The sequence below is a fragment of the Rhipicephalus microplus genome, chromosome 2, assembly GCF_043290135.1.
Source record: "Rhipicephalus microplus isolate Deutch F79 chromosome 2, USDA_Rmic, whole genome shotgun sequence".
In the NCBI taxonomy this organism is placed as follows: Eukaryota; Metazoa; Arthropoda; class Arachnida; order Ixodida; family Ixodidae; genus Rhipicephalus; species Rhipicephalus microplus.
In genome coordinates this window covers 260,281,294-260,306,177 of record NC_134701.1, presented here as the reverse complement: position 1 = coordinate 260,306,177, position 24,884 = coordinate 260,281,294, and the positions used below count along the sequence as shown (strand labels likewise).

Here is a 24,884-nt window from a genome sequence, read left to right as displayed (position 1 = left end):
TGGACACATGGCATCTGTCTGGACTTGGTGGGAAAGCAACATACAAATATTGTGCCAAGACAACTTTGAACACGTGAATTTCAAATTGTGGTGATCTGTTCTTTTAAACAGCAGTTTGGGTATTCCGACACTAAGGCCCATATTGACCCTAGAATTACTTATCTGTGTAATGTTTTAACACGTGCATGTCTATTTTAATACGTGCATGTCTATTTTAACACTTGTATGTCTATTAGCCTACTCAGGTGAAACGAATTGCAAAACAAAGCAAACAGGAGCTGCTACCTACCTTTATTGACTCCACTTCTGCAAGTACGTTTTCCAAACTACTTCTTGCTAGACCCTAGAACACCAATGCCAAGACAGTTCCGAAAGTGAAATTATTTATTAAATAAACGTCCGACCGCCTTTCCACGTACAAAATGCATCAATAACGAAAGGTGCCACAACCATCTTCCAAAATCTTGTTTGCAAAATCACGAGGCGGCCTAAACAGGACCCTTTCACATCTGTTGCTGCATAGTGTCAATGTGTAAAAAAAAATGCAGTTTGGCCACAGATACCAGCCAAGGCAACACGCAACCACACAGCACCTTCTGGTTGCACATGTTTAGGCATTTGTGACCCTCTGCTACCTACACTATGCCTGCACAAACAATCGCCTCTGTTTATGAAAGGCTGCCAGGAATAATGCTACTAAAGAAACGGCTGGTGTGGCCACCAAGTTACAAGAGGGATGCATGCCCAGGATGTGAAGAGGAAGATCCCTGGGAGGATGCAAAAAAAAAAGCGGGACAAGGAGATACACGATGACTGGATCTTTGTTTCTCTTGGCATCGGTTGTGTTGGCATTAGCGCAGCTCTTCACGCTGCTTTCTCCTGCTCTATGACTGAAAAGGAAATAAATACAGAGTCAGCTGCAATGAGCATGCAGAGGCATCCACATGAAACAAGTGGACACAGCAAGCCAAGCAAAATAGTCTCGCTGCTCACAAACCCACAATAACCACCGCATCATTAACAAATGTTGCCAAATGTACAGATGCAATGTAAATTTATATGTATGACGCATAGCAAAAAGGGAAACTGCTTATTGTGTGTAATGACCAGATGGGCTTTATGCAATGTAACAGTGGTGTATGCATTTCAACGAAATCAGTGCATGTATAATGGACTAGGTGAAATAGAGCCATTTGCCATAGAGTGCGAATACGGCAGATAGATATGTGGGGTTTAACGTCCGAAAACCACCATATGATTATGAGAGACGCCGTAGTGGAGGGCTCCGGAAATTTTGACCATCTGGGGTTCTTTAACGTGCGCCCAAATCTGAGCACACGGGCCTACTATGTTTCCGCTTCCATCGGAAACGCAGCCGCCGCAGCCGGGATTTGATCCCGCGACCTGCGGGTCAGCAGCCTAGTACCTTAGCCACTAGACCACCGCGGCGGGGCAGTGCGAATACGGCAAATGGTTTGTTTCCCCCAAGATGAATATGCAAGCTCACAGCCGTGCTTCACAGTACCGTAATTACTCGAATCTAACGCGCACCTTTTTTCCGGTTAAGCGAGTTCATAAATCGCATGCGCGTTAGAATCGAGTACGAACAAAAAAATTACGGTCAATCTATTGCCATCGGCAAATGAAAAATGGCCGCCCCCTACGTGCGTCGGCATAGCGCGTCGGCCATTTCTGCCTATGTGTTTCCCATATGCGGCCCTTCGTACGTGTGCTGAGGAGTTCGTCATCTAGTAGTGCATTTGAATCAACGGCGTGGATGGGCCGACTCCCAAAACTCGAGTGCACCACGATGCCGCTTTTAAAAGAAAAGTCATCGCGTGTGCAGAAACGGACGGAAATCGGGCCGCATCGCGGTCGTTCGGAGTTCCCGAAACGTGCGTGCGGGACCGGTGGAAACAAAAGCAGAAGATTGTTGACAGCAAAACTTCACGCAAAGGCTTCTGTGGACCACACCAGGGTCGGTTGTGTCTAAAGAGCTGCTCGGCGAGTATGTGCTTGAGCAGCGAGCCGCACAGCTGCCCGTGACGACAGAACTGCTCCAAGTGCGGGCTATGCAATTAGTCTTAGAAAAAGGTCTAATGCGGAGCCAGTTTAAAGCGAGCAGGTGCTGGCTAACTAACTTCATGAAGAGGAAAGACTTTTTCCTCCGAAGGGGAACATGCATATGCGAAAAGTTTTGCAGAGGAGTACGATGAAAAGCTTCACAGTTTTCAGAGGTTCGTCCTAAACTTGCGGCGCAACAACGGCAACCTGCTTGGGCAAATCGGGAATGCCGATCAGACGCCTCTTTACTTCGACATGCTTGGCACCACAACCGTTGAGAAGAAGGGGGCGAAGAAAGTTCGCGTGCTGACATCGGTCCACGGTAAAACTACAGTGACGGCAATGCTCTGTTACACGTCAGATGGGCACAAGCTTCGCCCGTACCTCATATTTAAATGGAAGACGCTCCCGAAAGGAGTCGTTTTTTCGAGTGGTGTGATCGTGCGGGCCAGCGAGAGAAATGGGTGCGCGTTGCAATTGATGTCTTACGTTTTTTTTTTTTTTCGCGGTGGAAATCGGGTGCGCGTTACAATCGAGGGCGCGGTAGAATCGAGTAAATACGGTACTATACATCAGATGGAAGCGAGTAATGCTGCAGCTCCCCTTATACAGGACGCCAAAGGCAAGCAGCGCTTTCTTGCAGCAACTTATGAAGCCATGTGGCTATCTTGCAACACAAGAACAAGAATATCTGGCAGCGCATCTGGCTTCTGAAAAAGCTAGTCTGGAAGCGGAAATAATTAAGCATTTTCAGCATGCACACTGATTCCGTGCAACTTGCAGGAGCACAGGGTGAACCAAACGTATCTGTCAGAATTAGTATTAATGAACAATAAAAATGTTAATCTACATAAAAACTTCACTTAACCAAGTTTTCATGTAGACTGACGTCCACTGTAAAAAGCCACAGGCAATAGGCACATTTAATCTTGAGTATGCATGCAAAGTGTTTAATAATGCTACTTCGGCACTGTAGTGTGGTGTCACCAGTAGGCTCACATTAATTTCAGTTTGAAATTGTGCGACCGCTTAATGAAGGTTTAAAAAGAGCACCAATGAAAGCAACTATTGAAAGTTTCACTACAGTTGGATGTACTACTGCTTTGCAATACAGAATAAAGGTAGCTCAAAGTATTCCATTGACAGAGCTGTAGAACTACAGTATTTGCACAGTAGTTGCTATATACTATCTGCGTAATGATGGTGAAATAATTGGTCCCCCTCCAAACAGAACTTTACGTCCTTGATCAGAATGAGACTTCCCAGCCTGGATATAACCTATTTATTGGGGTTCAACGTCCTAAAACCACGAGAAGATTATGAGACCAGTAGAGGAGCTCTTCGGAAATTTCAACGACCTCGGGTTCTTTTAACGTGCACCTAAATCCATCTACACAGGCCTCAAGCACTTTTTGCTTCCATTTGATCCCCACCCATTCTGAACATTAAACTAGAGACATAAGCATTCTACAATATAACTCAGGTGATTTATTTAAGAAAATGAAATCAGCACAAAGCAATCTTCTTGCAAATTGAAAAGCAAAAAAAAAAAACCGAACTGAAAACTGATAATGAGCCTTTAGTAAACTTGAATTACTGTGAGCCCAGTGATTATTTTACACCAACATTGAGAATTTAAGGATCCAACATGTATTAATGCAGGTCTGTTTATCCTACCTGGTTAGAACATGCCTCTTAAGGGTACCTAGGGAAGCGCTACATCAATTCACTAAGCTATATTTACTTACATTGAATGTAATGGTACTGTGGTAGATTCCATAACTTTCAAACTGAAATGTTTGGTCAAGTGAAGTTTTACTGCATTGAAAGAACTGGCTAAGCAAGTTAAGTGCAATGATGTCCGTTGGCAGTATACCTCACCTAATCAGGCTATGCCAACACATCAGCTCTGCAATATGCTGCCATCGCAAAGCAGAACACCGTTAGATTGGCTCTGCACAATTAGCTACTCAGCTTCGTTACCTGAACATGTGAGCCCCTGTACTCGCACAAACATGACAGAGCAGCATGAATGAAGCTACACGTTCAGAAGCGTGCTCTGCATGCCCTCAGCTTTTTCAATGGGGGGGAGGGGGGACATTGCTTGAGGAGACCAATAATATAAGCAAAAATAAAGCGGGTTCTTTATTACATTATTGAGATTTACAGCTATCCTTTTGTGTAAAGCCTGACCGAAATTAGCATTTCTGCAGTTTATATATGTGCAATGAGTAAGAGCTGAAGTGTTTTCGAATCAGTTATCTAGCTTGTCGGAGAGGTATCTAATTTAGCGCAGTAATTGCTTTTCTACCTTAAAGCCCAAATGGCTGATCACAAGGTGCCCAGAGCAGAACTCTCATTTCCGCTTGCAGATTTTAAAATAACTTTTTTTCATGGTATTCATCATACAAATATTGAATTTCAATACCTACAGAGTGACTAGTTATGCTTTGATCTGAGGACTGTTGGCAGCGTTGCACTTTATCTAGCTATACTAAAATATACACATTCTCCTGGTCTTTTTTTCTATACCCTCTTGAAGCAATAGAAAGGCAGTTTTGTGTATTTGAAAAAAGTTTACGGCTGCATGCAAATGTGCAAAATTATTGCATATTTGAAATAAGCATGAAGCCGAAGACTGTCTATTTAGTGTCATTGGGTTTGAACATAATATACAGCAAAAATTATGCAAAATGTCCCCCCGTAAAAATTTAGCTGAAGACAACAAGCTCAGCCATTACTCAATTAAGCTATAATGAAATTCTACCCTTTTTGACCTAGAAGGCACAAGTTATAAAGAGAGAAGGTTCTTGGGACAACACTTTCTTATGCACACTGCAACCAGACAGACAGCAGATGAATATCCTCTGCCGAAATTGTTTTGCTCAATTTTAGCAGAAACGAAGTGAGGGTACAGCTGTGTCCCTTTCGGACAGACGTACCTTCCTTGGTTGGCAGTGGGTTCTTAACACTGGTCTCCGCATGTTTCAGCTTCGAGGGGTCGAAGGTCTCGATGCCTTCAATCATCTGCTTGTGCTCCTTCTCGGACTCAATGTCTGCAAGAACGATTAAGAGTTAATCGAAACGAGGCAGACTTCCACTGTAGGAACAGAAAATGACTGTTAAAAAGGAAGAGAGGCATGCTTCTGGACACCACACATTGGTTAGAACAGGAGACATCACACTTCGCAGCCCATTAGGAGACCCTGAACTGGTGCACATGAAGTTGGTGAAATAAAGTACTGGCCTCCATATAGATAAATCTGCAGTATTAATCGAACTCATTATTACCGACAAGCAAGCACATTGAAAAGGTGCAGGAAGTTGGAAGTGAGGCAGTATTTTCAGTGTCCCACCTGCCAATAAATCAAATTGTGCACACCAAGGAATGCAGTTAAAAACACATCAAAGCACACACATTATTGTTTAAAAGAAAAACAAAAGAAGTTTAGAGACTTCAACGCAACACGGGAGCGAAATGTGGTGCGCAATGGAAGGCACGTTGTTACCAGGTTCTAAGCAAAAGGAAAGCAGCAGATTATAGGACTGAGAGGATGAGGAGAACCAAACACTGGCATACGTGTGGAAGTGAGCAATGCCCAACAAAGGGAGCGACTGATTTATGCCACACATTGGGAAGCCACATGGGAAGGGGGCAAAAGCTCTGCCCGAGCGCCACCACGCATGCAGTGGTGGCCAAGCACCACTGAAATGCTTGTGGCAGCTGATGCTAAGTCCTACTGTGGGGTCAAGGGAATAGCAGCCGTGTTTCTAGGGCTATCGCTCTGCCATGCCGTGCCTTTCGAACCTTGTGCTGTGGGCTTGAACTGTTTCACCTTGGTGACTGTGTGCTTTAACCGGGACTTCTCAAAGCCCTTGATGCCACCTAATAATGCTTGCCTGTTGCTGTCCATTTTGGGACACTGCAGAAAGAGATCACCACCGGCTCAGTGCAAATGACAAGAACAACACCGGCAAGCTACCCAAAGTCGTATCAGTGTGCAAACAGCACACACCTTGCTCCTGTTTGCAATGCTAAAACTCAAACTGACGATGCACGGTCTCGCAAAGCATTCTGCACAAACTTGCATAATGGACTTGAAATAGATGAACATTATAAATAATGGCTGTGTAAGAATGCATAGCCTCATGTGCCGATCACACAAGGCACAAAACTTCAGCGATACCTACTGCAAATGCTGATGTCTAACATATTTCAGACTTCAGTGCATGTACACCAGGACTTTATAGTAGTGATGATGAACTAGACAGTGTAAAAAAATTTTACAGGCACAAAGAGGAGAAAAGGACGAGAACAGGCCAGAATGCCCATGCCAAGCCCCAACCACCATAACATGGAGATATGTACACAGAAGAAACAACTTGCCGGTGCCACTCCACACTTGCCCCATTGCGTAGTACAACACAACAAAAAAAGAAGGCATTGGGATTTAAATTTTTTGATCTGGACCTTGAGTTGTCCAGATATGTGTCTTGAAATTTATTAAACAAGTGCAGCAGCTAATATTTCACAAGTTTCTTTGAAAGAAACATAGGCTTCAGCAATGTTCCTACAAACTTCTGATCCCTACAGGTACAAAGTTTCTCTTGAGCTGACTTTTATAATTGCTACAGGTATGACATCAAATAAAGCTGAATGTCAACACCAGAATGCATCTTCAGGGAGCCATGAAAAATTTTCACAATTCAGTGAACGACAAAAAAATGCAGAAACGAAAAAACCAGCATGTGTACACAAGAGAATATGACAGACACACGTGGGAACTAGCAACAGGCTTAATAAGACTACCATACTTAAAATTCACAGGAAAGCCAAGCGTGCATGTGCCATACATAAAGCATGCGCAATTCTCAGAGGAGAGAACGACATGTCCTGATGAACGACGCCATTTTCCACTACGTATTCAGTTCATTATGCATGACACATTGTTATCACTGGCAATGCATGTATCCGGCCCGCAAGAGACAATCATCGGCATATTGTCCAAACGCAGTTTGCGTCCTGCCGGGAACGCACATAGACTTCACTGGGACACACATGGTGCATTTGACAAGAAGCGCATTCACGGACCGGGCGATACAAAAGGAGCGTCGGGTCTGGGCTGGGTGCTTTCTCAGACCTTTGCTGGCCCTCTCGTGTGCCATGTAAAGACGCGTCTGCTCGCCTAGTTTCTTAGTCGTGTAAATATGTAAATAAATTGTGTGTTTTTTGTCATAAAGAACCCTCAGAAGATTTTTCCTTCCCTGATGTCTTGGAGTCTGCCTGTAGCCATGCTCTTCGGTCACATTAGCATGCACACTTTGCTTTCCCGAGAATATTACGCCTGGTTGTTTCATTAACTTGTTGCTAGTTGCAGCGTGTGCATCTCTCTTTGTGAAAGCATATAAAAGCTTTTTTTTAGTTTCTTCGAGTACGTACTAACAGGCCCCGCAACATATCCTCCCGAGAAAATGCAGGTTAGAATAGCTTGAGTATTTAGCTTGAGTAGCTTGAGTATTTTTATTATATGGCTATTCAACCTTGCTGCACCAACTCTTGCAGCCTCTCTGACAAGTTTAATTCACTAATGACTCCGAGATTTAAGGGAACTAAGTGCAACGTGCAAGGATTTAAAGTACTTGCTGCACCAACTCTTGCAGCCTTTCTGACAAGTTTAATTCACTAATGACTCCGAGATTTAAGGGAACTAAGTGCAACGTGCAAGGATTTAAAGTACTCAAGATTCTAAGGAGTGGCACCAGCAAGCAGCCTTGCGCACCCGGCGCTAACCTTCTTTCTTGGGGAGGCACACTTTCTCCTGCGTGTGCGCGTGCTTCATGCTCGTCTTCTCAAACTGCTCCACACCTTCCAGAAGGCTGTTGTGGATCTTCTCCTGCTGCACATCTGCACCACAGGCCATGCACACCACACTTCATGGGCAGCCCTTACCTGCTCTAGTCAGCCTCACAGAAACTCACCTCAGCTTTCTCCAGGCCATTGACTGAATAAAAAGGCTGTAAGTGGGCTATTCTCAAACCCCAGCACAATGCAGTGAGCCCCAGGCTCGGTACTAGCAGCATAAGGTTAATCAAAGAATCCATTTCTATACTCTATTCCAGAAGTTCCATTCAGCACTGTAGAAGCTACAGGGCCTCCCAGCCAATAGTAAAGGCACTTAGCCCCTGCACATTTATTCTTCTACGCAGTGTTGTGTGGTCACCGTATGCACGGCTTCTGCTCACCGAATCGTCTATACATGCTCATTGCAGTTATAATGGCTGGTTTATTGACTTAACAATGCAGTAAAACTATTAAATAAGCAACTACTCCGGGAACTAGGTGCGGATTTGCTACTCTACTGAAGATCGGCAGATGCTCAGACGGACAGATAACTTCATTAAAGCTGTTTCTCTCCGATGCTGTTCATGGCTCTCGTATGACTGCCTCTCCGTCCACGCGTTTCTTCGCGTCTCCCGCAGCAAAGCTCTTTTTTTTTGTGCTTCCACCGAAGGAAGATCCGACGCAAGCAGAACTCTATGCAAGGTTGCATGCCCGATATTTAGAGATGCAGAGTTCTTGATCTGACGAAGTCCGAATACTGCCTCGGCGCGTTAGGATTAGCAGGTACGGCTAAGCAGCAGCAGCATATCTCCCTAATAACGACAAAACGTACCAGATGCTTTATTCTCAGAGCAAGATAAACCGATGGCTGATTTGACCACTTGTTTACAGCCATCAGCGCAGTGGGCATGTAGCAAGAGCAAGTTCAAATCGAAGCGAGCGGTCGCTTCTGCATGGGTGCTGTCATGTTTGTAAACAGTTTTCGGTGGTAACTGACACAAATAATTGAATGTGTATGAAATAAATGCTAAGAAGAACGAACATATGTATCGATGTGGTGTAACACACAATGAGCAAACACCAATTCTAGCCAACCCTGTAAATGTTAAGTCGCAAGCCTGTGGCTTTCTTACATCCTGTAGCTTTGGTAGTGCTGAATCAAAGTGGTGAAACAGAGTATAGCTACGTGCCACGACTATCGGAATACAAGGCAAGCCACAGTGAAAGCCTCCGAGATCTTCACTGCCAAGGCTTTTTTAAAGTGCACGCACGTCCAAGTTCACAAACATTTACAGGAATTTATTTTAACACAACGCAGCAGTTGTGGCCAGAATCGAACCAAACGTCCTCGAGCTCAGTGTCATCATACCGTAGCCACTAAGTTACCATGTCGAATAGCAAGGAAAAAAAAAAATTCAATAATTTGGATTTTATGGCGCAAGAGCAACTGCTCCTGCCACGGTGTAATATAAAATCAAGTTTGAGTTGTCCATACCCTGGTACATTACAGCTTATATAAATAACCTGTTTCTTCTAAAAGTTTTATTACCCGTGTCAATGGTATCAATGCTTGGTCTGCAAGTATTAAAGGGACACTAAGGAGCGCAACAATTGTTCCCATATGAGTAAAGTACAATTTGACGATCCCGAAAACACCACTCTGAACTGTGACATGACCCATGGCAAGCGAGAAAACGAGCGAAAATAAAATGTGCGTGCAGATGCCACCTTGAAATTCCCAAACCAAACGCACTGAAGCAATTGATTTTGAGGAGTCTACTGGGCCCATTGTAGATTCTAATAGATAGAAAGCAGATATCTTTGGCATCTGTAGCTGCCATGGCTTTAGCATACGAAGTAGAGAATTTTATGAAGCCAATGTCATGAAAATATAGTCGAACAAAGTTATAACAATCACAGGCATAACGATACATCGTTTATAAAAACCATCTTGGATGGACTTATTTCCCTGTGCTACTCACCAAAACTGCATCCTCCGATTCCTCACATAGCGAACATTTTTCAAGGCTACCTACTTTTACAACAAACACTTCAGATACTTAGATACAGAAAAAATATGGCACATACGAAGCTGAAGAACAGTGATAAAAGTGCTCGCTCGTGCACGCCCCGTTAGTTTACTCGCCGTGAAGGTATCCTAGATCGGCCAGAGCCATACATTGTCTTCGAACGCTGCAAGCAAAGTTGCTCACTTTCCCAACATGTTTTTTCAGAGCCAGCCAAAAGAAATAAAAGAAATAGGAAGCAGCATGAAGCCTTGCTATCAGCTTTCCGATGGCAACCTTTTCTAGCCCTCTTCTTTGCAGCTACGATTGCCTACAATTGAACCTATGCATTGGAATGCAAGAAACCATGGAATGCAATAACTGATGACCACTGTAACTTCGTCGAATAAAAGTTTCCTGCACTGACACCACAATGTGCTAGCAAAATGTCTCGTCATTTTGGTAAAGGTGGAGACAGCCAGATTATTTACTTCTGTAAGACTGCTGCGAGGCCTGGAGATCAAATCAGTCGATGCGGCAACAGGCAATGCACGTGAAATGACTTATGTGCACAACTGCACAGTTAGCTGCAGCGATCTGCTCAGCTGCACGTGTGGTGTTAACTGTTCAAACTAACGGCGGTACAAGCAGTACAAGCCGAACAGGCGCACGATGCTGCCGTTTGCAAGTCCGTCGCCGCCACGCCGCACGTGATAAAGTACACATCGCTTTTTAGAATCAAAAGGAGCTTGCTAGTGTCAGCAGCACAGGCACCGTGAAATGTCAATTCACTGAGAGCGAGCGTATAGTGCATTTTATTAGGCAACATCCCAAGCGTACTGCGCCTCATCGTACAGGACCAGCACAGCAATGCGGAGATGTTGCTCATCTTTGCTGCATTGACCAAACAGGCTACTGGCTGTGACCGTGCACGGTTCGAAATGAAGAGGGCACAAAGAACGCACAAATGCACGTAATACAGAGAACTGCCTGGCAGTGACCGCATAAGCCCAGTAGGCAATGCACTGCACGCAACTATCCAGGTATGATCGGTTTTATGTGGCGGTACCATGCTTCAATGAAACTATGTTGGGTCATTACAGAGGCGATTTAATTCACTCGTAAATGCAGGAAGAAAGCAGTTGTGTACTGTCGTACACAACTGATATCCCTGCGGTAACCCAACCTATTACGGAACTCCTGTTACCTACTTTCACACGTATGAGAAGAAGCCCATTAAAGCTAGCTTAAGAACATGGCAGTCATATACAAATGCTCAGAAAATGAGATTGGGCAACTGATTCATATCAGGTTGAATCTTAAAATGCAACACATCTACCCATTTCTGACTCAAGTGCAATTGCATTTATGCGACCTGCCAGAATATTCATTAAATTGAGGCAATACCAGGGTCCATTGTTGGAAAATATGCCTTTCATATTCCATTTTAAATCCATTGTCCGAGCGACTCATTCCTGCATAATGCAGCAACACAACTGCAGCAAAGACAACCACAAAGCGCGAAATTAATGGAAAAATGAAATGAATAGCTACAAAATAGCCCTGAAAGCATGTCGAATACTGACGACCTGTTTAATATACTTGCACACCATTTAACCGCCAACAGTGCAAACAATATCAGACAGTAGAGCAGCAATGACTGAATAAAACCACCCACACATGAAAAAAAAAACATTCTCTAGCACTTACTAGGCCTCGAGAGAAATCTAAAATTGCCGACACCTAGCCAACGAAAACATCTGTATGACACTTGTGGAAAAAAGGCAGACACAAACCTTCCTTGGAAGGAAGTAGGACCTTCTCCTGGGTCTCTGTGTGCTTCAAGGAGGAAGCGTTGAAGCTTGCCAGCTCCTGCTGAATCTCGTCAGCGACCCTAGAAATAGGTGGTCATCAGTAAACAAAACATCTCAGGTTCTAGCCAGACATTCATTGCATACGTAAGAGAAAAATGTGCACGCATGTAGGGAAATGGCATGATCTGACATCACTTCGGTCACTTCCGATACAGTAGTAAATGCCTAAATTTTACTTCAAGCCGCTGTCAAGAAAAATCAAACCAGTGAGACTGGTGGGAGATCATCCCTGGTTGACCAATCCCTTAATTGATGACATCTAGCATTGGGTTCAGCAGATTAGGGTCTTGCACTAGATCATAAGTTCACAATGAAGGCCCCCACTAGATATAATCAGCACAATCAACTCAGAAAAGGAAAGTGCCATTACCCATTCACATAGCTGAACACAAACTACAATGCAATGTTACCAAAAAATGCACAGACAACCTGCAGAAACAGATTTACTGCAAGTATGGGTAGCTTGTGCGTGTTCATTTCTGCTGTGAAAGCACACAAATGCAAGTATACTTTGGTCATTTACTATTGACACCAAATAAAAACCAAAAAGTGGCAAGCATTATAAATGGTATAGACCACAGCACACCTATTCGCACCTAGGCTCCCGGCAAAATACTCTCAAACTCAGAAGTCTGCCAAGGCATCTATTGCGCCAAGTAAACATGGCAGGTGGTAGCTCCGAAACTAAATAAAATGCCAGGAAGTGCCTAGTCACGCTGCTCCTGCTTACAAGAAGCTGTCTGGGCACCATTGTGCAGTCTTTGTATGTGAAAACAACCAGCGCAAAACGAAAACAGTACTCAGCACAGCCTATGAAGATCACAACATAATGCAAGAATCGTGCCTGTGCGATGTTTTCAGCTTACGCAGATTTCTATCTGCAACGAGAAATGCTGAGCTTCACCACCAATGGATAATTGCAATGAACAGCAAAAACTAACAGCCCCGGTAAAAGTACACGAGTAAGTACACTGGCTGCATGTATTCAAAAGAGACGCCAACAATTTCATTTTACAGCAGCAAATTGAGCGACAAGCAGGCATATTCAGAGCACTCCCTAAACAAGCTTGAAGAGCTGAACCTTGTACCAATGCTGCGAAGCGTACACTGATTATTACAAGATCTGCACTGAAGCGCAGAGTTCTTACAAAACTGCACAACCTGTAGTATGTGGCACTAAATCAATGCATTATCCTTTCGCAAGCCGCAAGCCAATAATAGAAGCTATTACGACTCGCACATGCATGCATACGCCGCTCACGTTTAATACAAATGTAACCATGTACTGTCAACCGCAGAAGTTTTCGAAATAGGAGCGCATGGGAGAGCACGAAAAACTGCATTGCTGTGCCGCCCACAGCAACGTCCAACATGGTGTTAAGGTTATCTGCCACAGCTTCCGAGATTGCCAATCACTGAGGCCACATACGGTAACGCCGCAGCAGAGTAAACGGCGCAGCAATACGATTTCCCCCCTCTGCCACACGCTCTAGATCTCGCAATTCTTCCGGCCGACAGTACATGATGGAATCACCCTTGTCTAGAGTGCCCAGCTTCAGCTGCCGTCTCCTGCAAAAACATGCAAAGACTGATGCCATAATGACACCTAACAGTCGTACAGCATGCTAGGTTCTTGTGCTGCAATTCAAGCGTTAACGGAAGCTTCTATCTAGCGTGACCTAACAGGTGCAGGCAACCGAGTCTATACCCACACTCTGCCCTGCTATAGAGAACCGATTCCGTTCATACCTGATGAAGTTGCTTCTGCAGTCTGCACCGGACATCCTGTCAAAATCCTGAACAGTCAAGAAAAGTCTTGATATTTAACTAGAAGACAGCCCAAATTTCCAGGAGAGGAAACTTGCAAAACATGAGTTCTTGCGGACCCGGGTTGATAAGCTTCCCCTTGATTTGCAGAGAATTTACTCGCGCATGACAGTCCAAGGTGTTGCTTCACCGCACTTGCAACAGGTGGCAAAACACAGTCTAAATATGGTGGCACGCACGGACCTTGCTGTATTCTGGTGTATAGTGCACCAAGCAGTCATTGACAGGAGTAGAGCACTCTGGTTTGACAGCACTGCAAATGTCCATGGTTATCGACTGGACAGCAGAAATACCACTACTAATGCTTGCCACTGTTTTGGTTTCATTTGATGCTGATAGAACTCCCAGCAATGCTTTTATGTCGAATGTTCTAGACTGAATTGCTGTGCAACTACGAGTAAATTACTGGATTCGTTTAGATAAATTCTGTCCTAATGAAGGCTCCACAGCAATGCTGCTTTGCCTGGGGGCAAAATTAAAATTGCCAATGAAACACCAATTTGCGTCAAATTATTCGGGTAGGCACGAACAATGTAGTACTTTATATAAAGCTATATGGGTAAAATTGTAATGTTTAGTACAGCTCTCGACTCCACTCAAGGAAAGTTTTTCCTTACATGTGCAACCCTCGATTGGCATAGCATATGTAGACACCCGACATTTAACAGTACAAAGTTTTGATTTGGGAGCTATGTCGTGTAAAACCAACCAACCAGGCAACCCTGCATATCTTAAACTAAATATATGTCATTAGCAACTATTACTAAGAAGACCGCAAGTACAAACTTATGCCTTTAGATTTCATTAGAGCTTCCATAGGAGCCTGAATGCAAGCATGCCTTTGCAAGGGCACATGTGGTTCTAGCACTAGGTGTTTCAGTCCGCCAGACATTCAAAGATTTTGTGCCTAGCAGGGAAGGCACAAAAAGACTAAGCCCATATAATGAAACTGCTTTTATGCTAATGCAAAGTCACTAAAATATGCGATAACTTGTTGAACAATGCCGGTACAGCGCAATGATGCCTGCACAAGTCGTGCTTGCTACAGATGTTTGCAATCAGATCTCAGTCAGTGTAAGCGTACTTCCTTGAATGTTGCGAACTTTCACTGCCCCAGCTCTGTCTCACTGCTGAGACAATTTAACAGTACAGCTAGGAGAGAATGCGAGTTTCCCCACTTTCCCCCTCTGATGAAGTCATTTGGTTGCACAAGATCGTACAAATAACATGCAACAATTACTCTGCACACAGCAAGAGACTGCTTACTTGGGGTGCTTGTCCATGATGCACACTCAGAAGGAAGGGGATGACCACTGTGTCCAAGGTAGCCAGGATGGGACAGCATGGGGGAGTAGTCAACATGCACACGCTGTTAGTTACACACCACACGAACATGCACCCATACAACACCATAAAATTATAATCATGAACCTAACATTAATAAGGGGACTAACAAAACAGTGACACTGCCAAATATAAGCTCCCAAGCTTGAAGCAGCCTCCTATTACCTTCACTTCATTCAACCTTGAATTACAGTGGTCTGTTAAACTGAGCTGCCCAAGCTTAACCGAATATTCATGCCTGTGTAGGTGTAGGCAAGCATTAATAGACTGCACCTATCGAACCTTTGATGTTAACCTAAAGATATTACACAAACCATGAGGCACTACCATGAGAACAAGAGCCATTTGCAATAGACAAAGGAGCAAACATTTGATTGTGACCGCCAAACAGTATGACAACCTACAGCTGGCCATGTCTCAAAAGACTTCTCGCTCAAGCATCAGGCTCATAGGTGGAGTTTCTCTTGTGAAACAAAGCAACACTGAAGAATGAGAGTATGCTTAAGGCTCATATTTGAAAGCGCAACACTACAGAGTTATCAGGATCTCTTTGTATTGCCTTCTCATTTAGTTGTTAAAACCTGCATGTGTGACACTGAACTTAGTAAACTATCCTATGATGCAGAGTGCAATTACATTTTCCCACACCCTAAGTGTCTTTAAGGCAATATGCCCACTTGCACAGCTGCATTTTGCTGATGCTGTGACTGGTGATGAATTATAGTTCAACACTTTGCAATGGGCTGACATTTTTTAACTTATTTGTTATGTAATTAACAAGTACTTATGCCTGGAGAGATCCTGCCCCTCTGTGACAACATTAAATGTGTCAATGAGACTTCTCGTCTGACATGACTGTATTGGATAGTTTTCAAAACTAGTTTCAAGCACTGCCATGACAGTGGTAGAATACCTGACTGCCACAGAGAATACTTGAGTTCATTTAACAACTATGCCATGTTGCTAAACACACTGCCCAATCCAGCTGCAAGCTAATGTAGAATTTCAGATGGAGTCAAAATACCCAATAACAGAATGGCAAGTCGATTTAATGATTACTATACTAACCTAACTTTCTGCGATGCGTATGATGATGCATGCTGTTTCAATAACACAAATTGAGAGCGTTGAATCCTTTAACGTCCCACAACCCACTCAGAGGTGTTTGCTGCGTTGTCTGAATAAAGCCTTTGGGCGTCTTTATCCCACAGTGTGTCTGCCATTAAATAAGTTTTCGACCCTCCGATTGAAGTTTCGCATTGTTATGACAATGCATGCTCACTGGGATGTACTGCCACCTTCTAGGACTTGAAAAAAGCGTTGGGAATGATTATGCCATCTTTTTGCATAGATAAACAGAACTGAATTTCAGCATCAGTGCAATGCTCTGTCTCACGCACGCGGATGGGCAACGCCCTTTCGCCATGCGATCAAAACGGAGGTGCGTGAAACTTGATATTTATTTTTATCGGCACTTCATCGCAAGGGCGGTGCTCCTCTCAGCTTGTTTATCACCATCCCTCATGAGGTATTCTCGTCCTACGCGGGGCAGCCTACCTTTCAAAGTAGTGCCAAAAGTCAACATGTAAATTCTGTAAAATCTTGTGGCACGATCTTTGATCGGAATATGACCTGGAATAGTAATTTATTTTCTTGTTAGTAAGCTTTTGCAAATCACAGGAATCCTGCATTCCTCCCAGTTCCTTTTACTTTGTATCGAATGCTTGATACACCATCAATCTTTAAGATATGTAAGTTATTGTCACCTAGCCAGGGGTAAGACTTTTGAAACATAAACAGACTGTGTGTGTGCGCAACAACAAAAAAAGGCTCTTTGAGCTATTACTAACAACAGGGGGTCAACCAATTTGATTATTCAAAATTCCCCGACTTTGAGGTTTTCCACGATGATGTAAAGCAAATTCCACGACAGTTACATTTGCTTGAATAACTATAACTATGCACTGGAAACAGACCCACGAGGGGTAAAATAGATCTGGCAATCTAATAGAATAAGTAAATAAATGTACCGCACATGCTCAGAATGTTCCGAGCACGTACGGTAAATATAAAAAAAATATGTATAGCTGAACAAAATACCTTTGAGCCAGAGAGTCAGCACGTAGGCCGTTTGGCAGAATGCAAACACACGAGATAAAATTAACAGCAGCTGAAAGTTCGGACGAGCCCATGATAGTACAACAAAGCAGACAAAGCTGCTAGGAATGTAGAAATGGCACCATCTCATGGCATGTGTGTAAACGAAGGATGCCAGAGCCCAGCCAGTTCCGCCACTGGAGTATATTCTAATTCACTATAATGATTACAGCCAGGGCCACTTAGCATATGGATAGGATACTATATCGACCTGTATTTACTGACTTTACTATTTGGGATGTTGATTGGATTGGATCTAATGTGACATGGATTGCTGTATTTAGTATTGATTTGCATCTCCATTTAAATTGTGCACCTCTAATATATACTTTTCAGCAAAAAAAAATAATTATATACTAGTGTATTCTGTGCACCATGCACTGACAATGACTAACAACTTTGCAAGAACGGAACCGCACCGCACACCTTTCTTTCCTTCATTTTTTTTTGTACGACGAGCACATGCTTGTCGATCTTTTATTTCTCTCGGCTCCGAGGCTTGTAGTGTTTGTCAAAGTCCTCAGATGCCTGCAATGAAAGCTAAGAGTAGCGTTTAAAGCGATGGCGCTCAAATATGTACTGGCAAGAAAGAATCTATGGTCGCAGCAGCTCCCTCGATACCACAGGTTTATCACAGATGCGGGCGGGTTACCTTGGTTTGTGTACTCTTCTATGGACATAATACTAAAAACTAATCACAAATTTATTAATACCACCTCAAGAAACTGAAATGAGAAATTCAGATGAATTCACTCAACTCTACCCTTGAAACTCAAGCTACCAGCAGAAAGTGCATGGCAGAGGATGTTTGCTCTTGCATCACCAATAATAATAATGATAGTAATAATGATAAAAGACATCACATAGCCTAGCAAGCGTCTGCTAATGTCAGTTCTATCTGAACCAAAAGGTCTTCAAGCCAAGCCAAAATTATGGTCAAGACAAACATGCACAAATTTACTGACATGTGTAATTTTGCGGTTAGAAAGTCAGATACAATGTGCGATTTGTAGAAGCAACAGACATCAAAATGGTGAATGCACCAACAGAAGCTAAGTAACCCTTTAGACATGAAGGACAAGTTCCCGAGTGAAAATTTCCATGGCCTTTTTTTTTTACGCTTTAAGCTGCCACAATTGTGACATCTAGTGCATCGTTGAGACCACTGATTTAAAGGGACACTAAAGGCAACTATTAAGTTGACGTGGATTGTTAAAATAGTGCTCCAAAAACCTCGTGTTACATTTGTGCCATGGAAGGGCCTTTTTTAAAATAAGATCACGTTTTAGTGGTTCGCATCGGGTTAGCGCACTTCAAATTACCTGCCTCACGAAACTGATTGATCGGACCAGCTCACGTCACTGTTACCGTGTATAATGCCCGGCTTTACTCCGCTAGTAGCAGCAAACCAAAAGCAGCGGGAGCCATAGCAGCAACAACCATGACCTCCGAGACAGCGGGCGCTCACGCCCACCCTAGGAGACCATGGCAGATGTTCTTTGGTTTAACTGTGCCCCGCTAGATGGCACTACATGTCTAGTGTAACTACACGAAAATTGAATTTTTTAACCACTCGCGCCATTCCCCATAGTAACGTCTGACGGTTCTTTTTTCCATGAATCGAACAGAAACGAACAAGCAGCATTTTATTGCATCTCATAATGCACGGAAGGTTCTTTACTTAGTGCAGCTAGATCGATTACTAGTGATTAATTGTAGGCGGTCCGTCTGATGTCATCAGGATCGTTTTGAACAAGTCCTACTGCGTCGCTTGTGTTCTTGTGCATTTACATTAATTTCTCGGTAAGTAGGGCACTGTAGTTGATAACATTGTCGTTTTAGATGTCATTCATTGAGCTTTTACTCTGACGTAAATTGTTATTGGACTTTAGTGTCCCATTAAAGGAAAGAGTTGAACAACATCAATATGACGCAACAAAACAATGAGTGATCTCATATGTCCTCGCTGAACACGTGGAATATACAGGCCACCAAACTGACTGGTCAAGCACGTGTGTTCTGGCCAAAGAGAAGCTGACATCTGCCTGCACCTGGAACTTCAGCACATAAGACCACTGCACTTACGCTGAACAGAAGTGATGGGACACTTCAGACAATGTAGTCCTGGTGCTTGTCACATACTTAAATACCCTGTGCCTTTCTCATGGCTATTACTGTGAACAAGGTTCCCGTAGTGGGTGCCGAAACACGAGTAAACGTTATATTCCTTTGGTAGGTGTATTCTTTCGAGTCTATATTAAGGAGCAACAGCTACGCACTAATTTTGATTTTTTCACGCATCTTCTTGCTGTTCACTGTAGTTGCAGCTGAAGGAGTGGCTTTTTAAGCTTAGAGCAATGGTAATGCCTATTTTTGTGACGATTGCACAGCCTGCTGTCAGTTTCCATGACCAGGCCAGTTTTTTCAGTATTCCCTCACTTTCTGGAAGGGCACAAATTCCCTCACTTTTTTAGTTTGGTAGACAATCTGAATAAGCCATACAAGCTTCCATCAGCACCTTCATTCCAGTAACATAAAATAACAAAAGTAATGGCTGTTGAAATACCACTTAGTACTTGCCGGCGGAATCCAAGTTCGCAGACGCGAGAGGCCCTACAGAAGATTGAGGAGGGGAGAGGCGTCTACGGCAGCGTTTACCGGTATACGAACTCGACCAAAGGCAGCGGAATTGCCCGGGCCAGTTTCGCAGGCGCATCGTGCCGCCAGCAAAGGCAGCCAGCCGAGAAAACGAGAAGGAAGCCCGACGAGTAGGGAAGGGCGGCAGGCCGGCTTCTGGGGTCACGCGTCGCGCTCGGACGGGGCCGCGAGGCCGCATCGCTGCGGGAGGGAAGAGGCGGAACAATGGACACCCCAGAAACTAGCCCAGTCACGTTTGTCACCTGCCTCCTCACCCCGAAAAGGGTTTGGGCGCCGCCGTAGAGGATGGGGAGAACCGACGGACAACGCCCGCTCAGGCGCGAGCTTCGACCAGTGTCGTCTGCTGCGGATCCAAGATGGCGGAGCGCACATGTTGCGCGGCCGGAACAAGCCATTTACCAGACGGCGCTACCGGCGCCCTTAACAAGTTCATACCGTGTTGTGACGTCAGGGAACAGCAAGGAAGCGAAACTAGCTTTTACAAACTTTACTTTCTCAGGGCGCACTCCCGCTTATCAGTACATTTTAAGGTTCTTGTGAAACTAGCCTCTCATTCGAACACACACAAAAAGTTTTCTGGTCAATATTCCTTTCATGCTGCACGGCTTTCAGCACAACTTGGAGCGGCAGTATTCGAGGGGCTTGTTTCTAATTGCTAGTTCGAAGGCCACCAATGAAAGTTTCTTCATTCGGCAATTATTACAACAATTAAAATCAACAGATGTCGTTCCCCAAGCTTAACTGTGTTTTATCTGAGGGAACCTACAGCGGTGTTTCAAGTCGGCCTTCTCGCTATTCTAAAACGCAAAGTCCATGCGCCAGCATTCTTGATGACACTTTACGTCGTCCAACTTAAACGTTCTCGCGGCCGCTATCAGTGCACGCCCACTTAACTATAGCGTAACTGGTTCAAAAGGATGGGACGTGGGTCACTTCCGATCGCCACCACCACAACGATCGACAAACGGTAGTACGGCGCGCTGTTTTCATTCGGTAAATCGCGCGCAGACGCACGCTTCGCGAACTCGTCCCACGCGAGAGGGGGGAGACGAGGCAGAATTATGGCGCCGGCCTCCCCACACGAGCTTTGGGCGCAGCGGCCGGCGCCTACGCGCCCCTGCCCGCCTGCTATTTTGAGGACGTGGCAACGCCGTCCGGCTCTCCCCTCCGAGAGAACTTTTGGCAAACAAGGCCAAGCCGGCATTCACGGGCTGCGAGCGGGCCGATCGGTCTGGCAGCTTGCAGACACGCTTACATCAGTAATCGTTACCGAATACCTATTACGTATCGCAATCAGCAGAACCGGCACTGCAGTGGCAGAGAAAAACTAACGAGGACAGGCAGCGTAAGGTCGCAGCAGTTAAAAGTGAGTCAGAAGCAGGTTAGAACCTGTTGGGTCTCATGCAACTCCGTAAGCCTGAATCGATCGCCCTGATTAAGGTAAACTAGACCGCGATAAACAAGCAGTCGTAATTCTAAAATTATCACACGATAATGTCTGATTGATTGATAAGTGGGGTTTAACCTCCCAAAGCCACGATATGATTATGACAGACGTCGTAGCGGAGGGCTCCGGAAATTGAGCACCTGGGGTTTTTCAACGTGCACCCAAATCTGAGCACACGGGCCTACAGCATTTCCTCCTCCATGGGAAATGCAGCCGCCGCAGCCGGGATTCGATCCCGCAACCTGCGGGTCAGCAGCCGAGTACCTTAGCCACTAGACACGATAATGTCTTTGGATACCATAATGGGCCTCTAGTGTGTGAAACGGCAGAGACGTACGTGGCAAGTTAGGAAATCTCTTCAGAAAAACGCTGCAACAAGTGACAATCGAAATACGCGGCTTAATTTCGCGGACGCAACATGCCCTCTTACCACCGTAACACCAACCATGACAACCGGGCTTTGAACACCTTCCTCCATGGCTTTGAAGAGCACTGGATTGAAACAAGCGTCTACGACAATTGCCTACTGCAGATTTCATTCTGCTTAAGAAGCTGTGACATCAGTATGAAAATATAAGTGGCGTTAAGAAAACACGGGGGGAAGGGAGAGCTCGCTCAAGCAAACCTCAGCGTCTTGAAAGGTCGATAAGGACCAATAATCGCAATGGAGATTCCAGGCGTCGGTTCCCTGCTATCTGAAAAATCGCATGTGCAGTTTTTTTTCCCAAATGAAAGTTAAAATTGTAGGCTACGCCCATGCGTTCCGATTGTATGGAAATCATCAGATGACGTGCCGAAAATGGTCGATATCACTAGTGAGCGCTCATCACGCATTTTTTCATCCCTTACAAACGAGCACGCAAAAACGAACGGCCACGAATGTAGACCGACTTGCCTCTAACTACGCTTAATTTCCTCGCATTCGATTTAAACAGCGGCGGACAACCGCAAAAAAGCTACATCACCTTCAAATTTAAACACCAAGCTAAGCAGGTTTAAAACTTTGCCGTGACGCATCGGAGAAGACAAGACCAACGGAAATTAATACTTGCAGAACGTCTGGCCATAAATAAGCGCAAACGGGGTGGCATTGGCCCCTGTTCGAAATCGGTCGCAGCCAATATAGGTCATTGACGGCCGAGCCGAAGCCGCTCACAGAAAGCGCCGAATCTCGCACAGCTACAAACCTACCAGCCCAGCCAAAACCGCTGGTGCGAACGTCTCTTTCCGTGACGTCGCCCAATGCGTCGCCAAACAACGACACGGGGCCTATGAAAGGCGCGCCAGATTGCGAGTGACAGGTCTGACGGTACAGTTGCGCGACACCTCCCACCCATCTCGGGTTACACAAAAAAACGGACCTATTACGACGTATCGCTGCGCTTTGTTTTGCGACAGCCTTCCACGTAGGTTGGCTAAATACGGTTAGCATAAATCCTACGGCACTGCAAGTCAAAGCGAGGTCAGTCACAAACTACGAGCGTAAGAAGTAGCGGCAACGAACAGCAAGCACAACACAGCCGGCGCTAAGCTAAGCTGCAGCCGACGCCCAACTTTGACGCCGGCGGCGCGTCAGGCCTAACAACCCGCAGTTGCACAACCAAAACAAAGAGCAGACGACATTGTAGCGTAGTTTTTCCCGTTGTTCCGAGTAGTCGCGGCACCGGAAAACGACAGAATAATTGCGGCACCCACCTCGGATTTTGTCCACTGGACTCTGAGGATCGACTTGACGATCTCGGCTTTTCTTTCACCTCTCGAACCACGGCACCAGAACTGGCTACGTTGACACCGGTGCTGCCGAACACTCCAAACTGCGGCGGGTCGTCGTCTGCCGCCGAAAGAGCCGATGGGATCCAGAGTGTGCGCAGGCGCAGAGAGATGGGGTTCGAGAGTAAAGGCGCGCGGCGTGCACCCGTGCGCGTGCGCGAGCAGTTACGCAAGAGAGCTTGTGGACGCCTAGTGCGATGAGTCATGCCATAGAAAAAGAAAAAGGACCTGACTCCGTAAAAAATCTAAAGAGAAGTTGCGGTTGTTTTATCGTCTCCCGCGGCGCGCGCTCCTCGCACTCCGGGAATTTTGCACTGATATCATCCCGGGGTGGTTCCTGTCATTCGTGGCGTTATTTTTTTTTTTATTCTCTTGGCGTCCTTCATTTTATCCGTTGTTTTCGCTCGTTCAATGCCCGCTAAGAGAATTGCACGTGCTGCGGCGTCTGATACCGGAATAGTTTCAGCGTGAGCTGTCAGCAGGCATCCGCGTTTTCGCGCGAACCGCTGTACAGAGATGGTTTTAAAAAATGAAACCGCATCCGCGCATGTACAGTCCGCGTCATGTGGCACCGCCCAAAGTGACACATCATGGCATGAGCTGCATTGTACAGCAGTGAATTATTTCGTGCCGTTAAGCTGGTCAATCAAACTTATAGTACCGTCTATTTAGGTTCATGCAGTGTAATTCCATACTTTCGAAGATTTAATGTAATATTAAAGTCTCGCTAGTGTCGATCGTCTCAGTGTAACGAAATAGTTGAAGGGAAGCACTGGCAGTGAAGTTGGAGGCGAACTGGAGTGGTTATTGGATTGTGCGTAGCCAGTTTTTCTTTTTTCTCGGCGCGTTAGGTATAGTCGCCAAAAGAACCAGACGCTGTGGCGAGCTAGCTGTCGAAGAAGGCGTCGAGGTGCCTTGCCGCCAGGGAAAAGGCGCGGTTTCCTGCGGAAGCCCCGGCAAAGCGTTCCACGTCCGGCCTCCACACGTTGCCACCAGGCCTGGCAGCTTCGATGCGGCATCGCCCATCCCCCTCCTGCCAGAATAACCTAGTGCCACAGAGATCGCAGCAGCTGCCTTGACAAGCAAACACAACGCTAGCACCGCGTTGTATATATACAGATCCATACATCGCGCCTTATCGTGCTCGAATCCACGCGTGCAACTTGCAGTGCAGGCCAGTTCGAATGCAGGCGGAGCGAGCATAGATGAATGTGTGCTCCGGAGCAAGGATGAGCCACGGAGCGAGTGCGTCCATCAGAGAACGTAAAAATTTGCATGCTCGTGAATTATGCATCGCGGCGTGTGGATTGCTGTCGTCTTCTCCACGCACCGTCGTTGGCGTCAAGCACGCAGTTCACGCTCAAAATGTCGCGCGGATTCAGTTTGCGGTCTTGAATGCATCACTTGGCGAATCAGACTGACAGAAGTAAACAAGTACCCTTAAAGAGCGTAGGCGTATAACGGAATCCGTTATCGCTATAGCACCATTCAAAAGGCCTTCATACACTACTTTAGTAAGTTTAGGGATGGTAAAAGTTACATTCATGTAGCAATAATTTTGATCGAATATAACTTCACCACCATACCAACCATACAGTATTCCAATATAGTTACCGACTCCGTGAGCTATAGAATTTATAGAATTTCAGTACCAAAACAGGCAGCGCAGAGATTCTAGATAATAATAAGTACTGTTATATGCAAGTATCACTGCATAAGCGCGGGACCTACCTTTATACTTGTGTTATTTGTTTGATGGGACATCGCGAACTTTGCGTTCGCCATACGACCCTGACGAGCAAGCGTATTGGCCAGAAAAAAACATTTTCTCCGTCAATGTTGTTCTAACGGACAAAATGAGCAACATGCATAGTGAACTTAATATAACATGTTCG

At 45.1% G+C, this 24,884-nt stretch overlaps 1 protein-coding gene across 5 annotated transcripts; it reads right to left on the bottom strand.

The window, feature by feature from the left end:
- Positions 1–366: 366 nt before the first annotated feature.
- cib (thymosin beta cib) lies at positions 367–23,210 on the bottom strand. 5 transcript variants are annotated; one of them, XM_075880578.1, is made up of 6 exons: positions 22,915–23,210; positions 11,709–11,806; positions 7,856–7,969; positions 5,007–5,120; positions 3,813–3,854; positions 367–890 (listed from the first exon to the last, which is right to left on the bottom strand). In XM_075880578.1, exons 1-5 carry the CDS (start codon positions 23,193–23,195, stop codon positions 3,850–3,852), a joined length of 612 nt encoding a protein of 203 aa, XP_075736693.1. In that variant the 5' UTR covers positions 23,196–23,210; the 3' UTR covers positions 367–890; positions 3,813–3,849. The 5 variants fall into 5 exon arrangements, with proteins under 5 accessions (XP_075736693.1, XP_037277007.1, XP_075736704.1 ...); XM_037421110.2 differs by lacking the exon at positions 3,813–3,854 and adding an exon at positions 14,880–14,926 and having other exon boundaries at positions 22,915–23,056; XM_075880589.1 differs by lacking the exons at positions 3,813–3,854; positions 22,915–23,210 and adding exons at positions 14,880–14,926; positions 19,695–19,824.
- Between the last annotated feature and the right edge of the window lie 1,674 nt (positions 23,211–24,884).

Bases quoted from the DNA above. Each gene is read 5' to 3' on its own strand.
- cib (XM_075880572.1), bottom strand. From the start codon at position 23,195: ATGACTCATCGCACTAGGCGTCCACAAGCTCTCTTGCGTAACTGCTCG. The intron at 7,970-11,708 runs GTTTGTGTCTGC...CCTGTGGTGCAG, and splicing joins CCTACTTCCTTCCAAGGAAG to ATGTGCAGCAGGAGAAGATC. The intron at 891-5,006 runs GTACGTCTGTCC...TTTCCTTTTCAG, and splicing joins CCCACTGCCAACCAAGGAAG to TCATAGAGCAGGAGAAAGCA.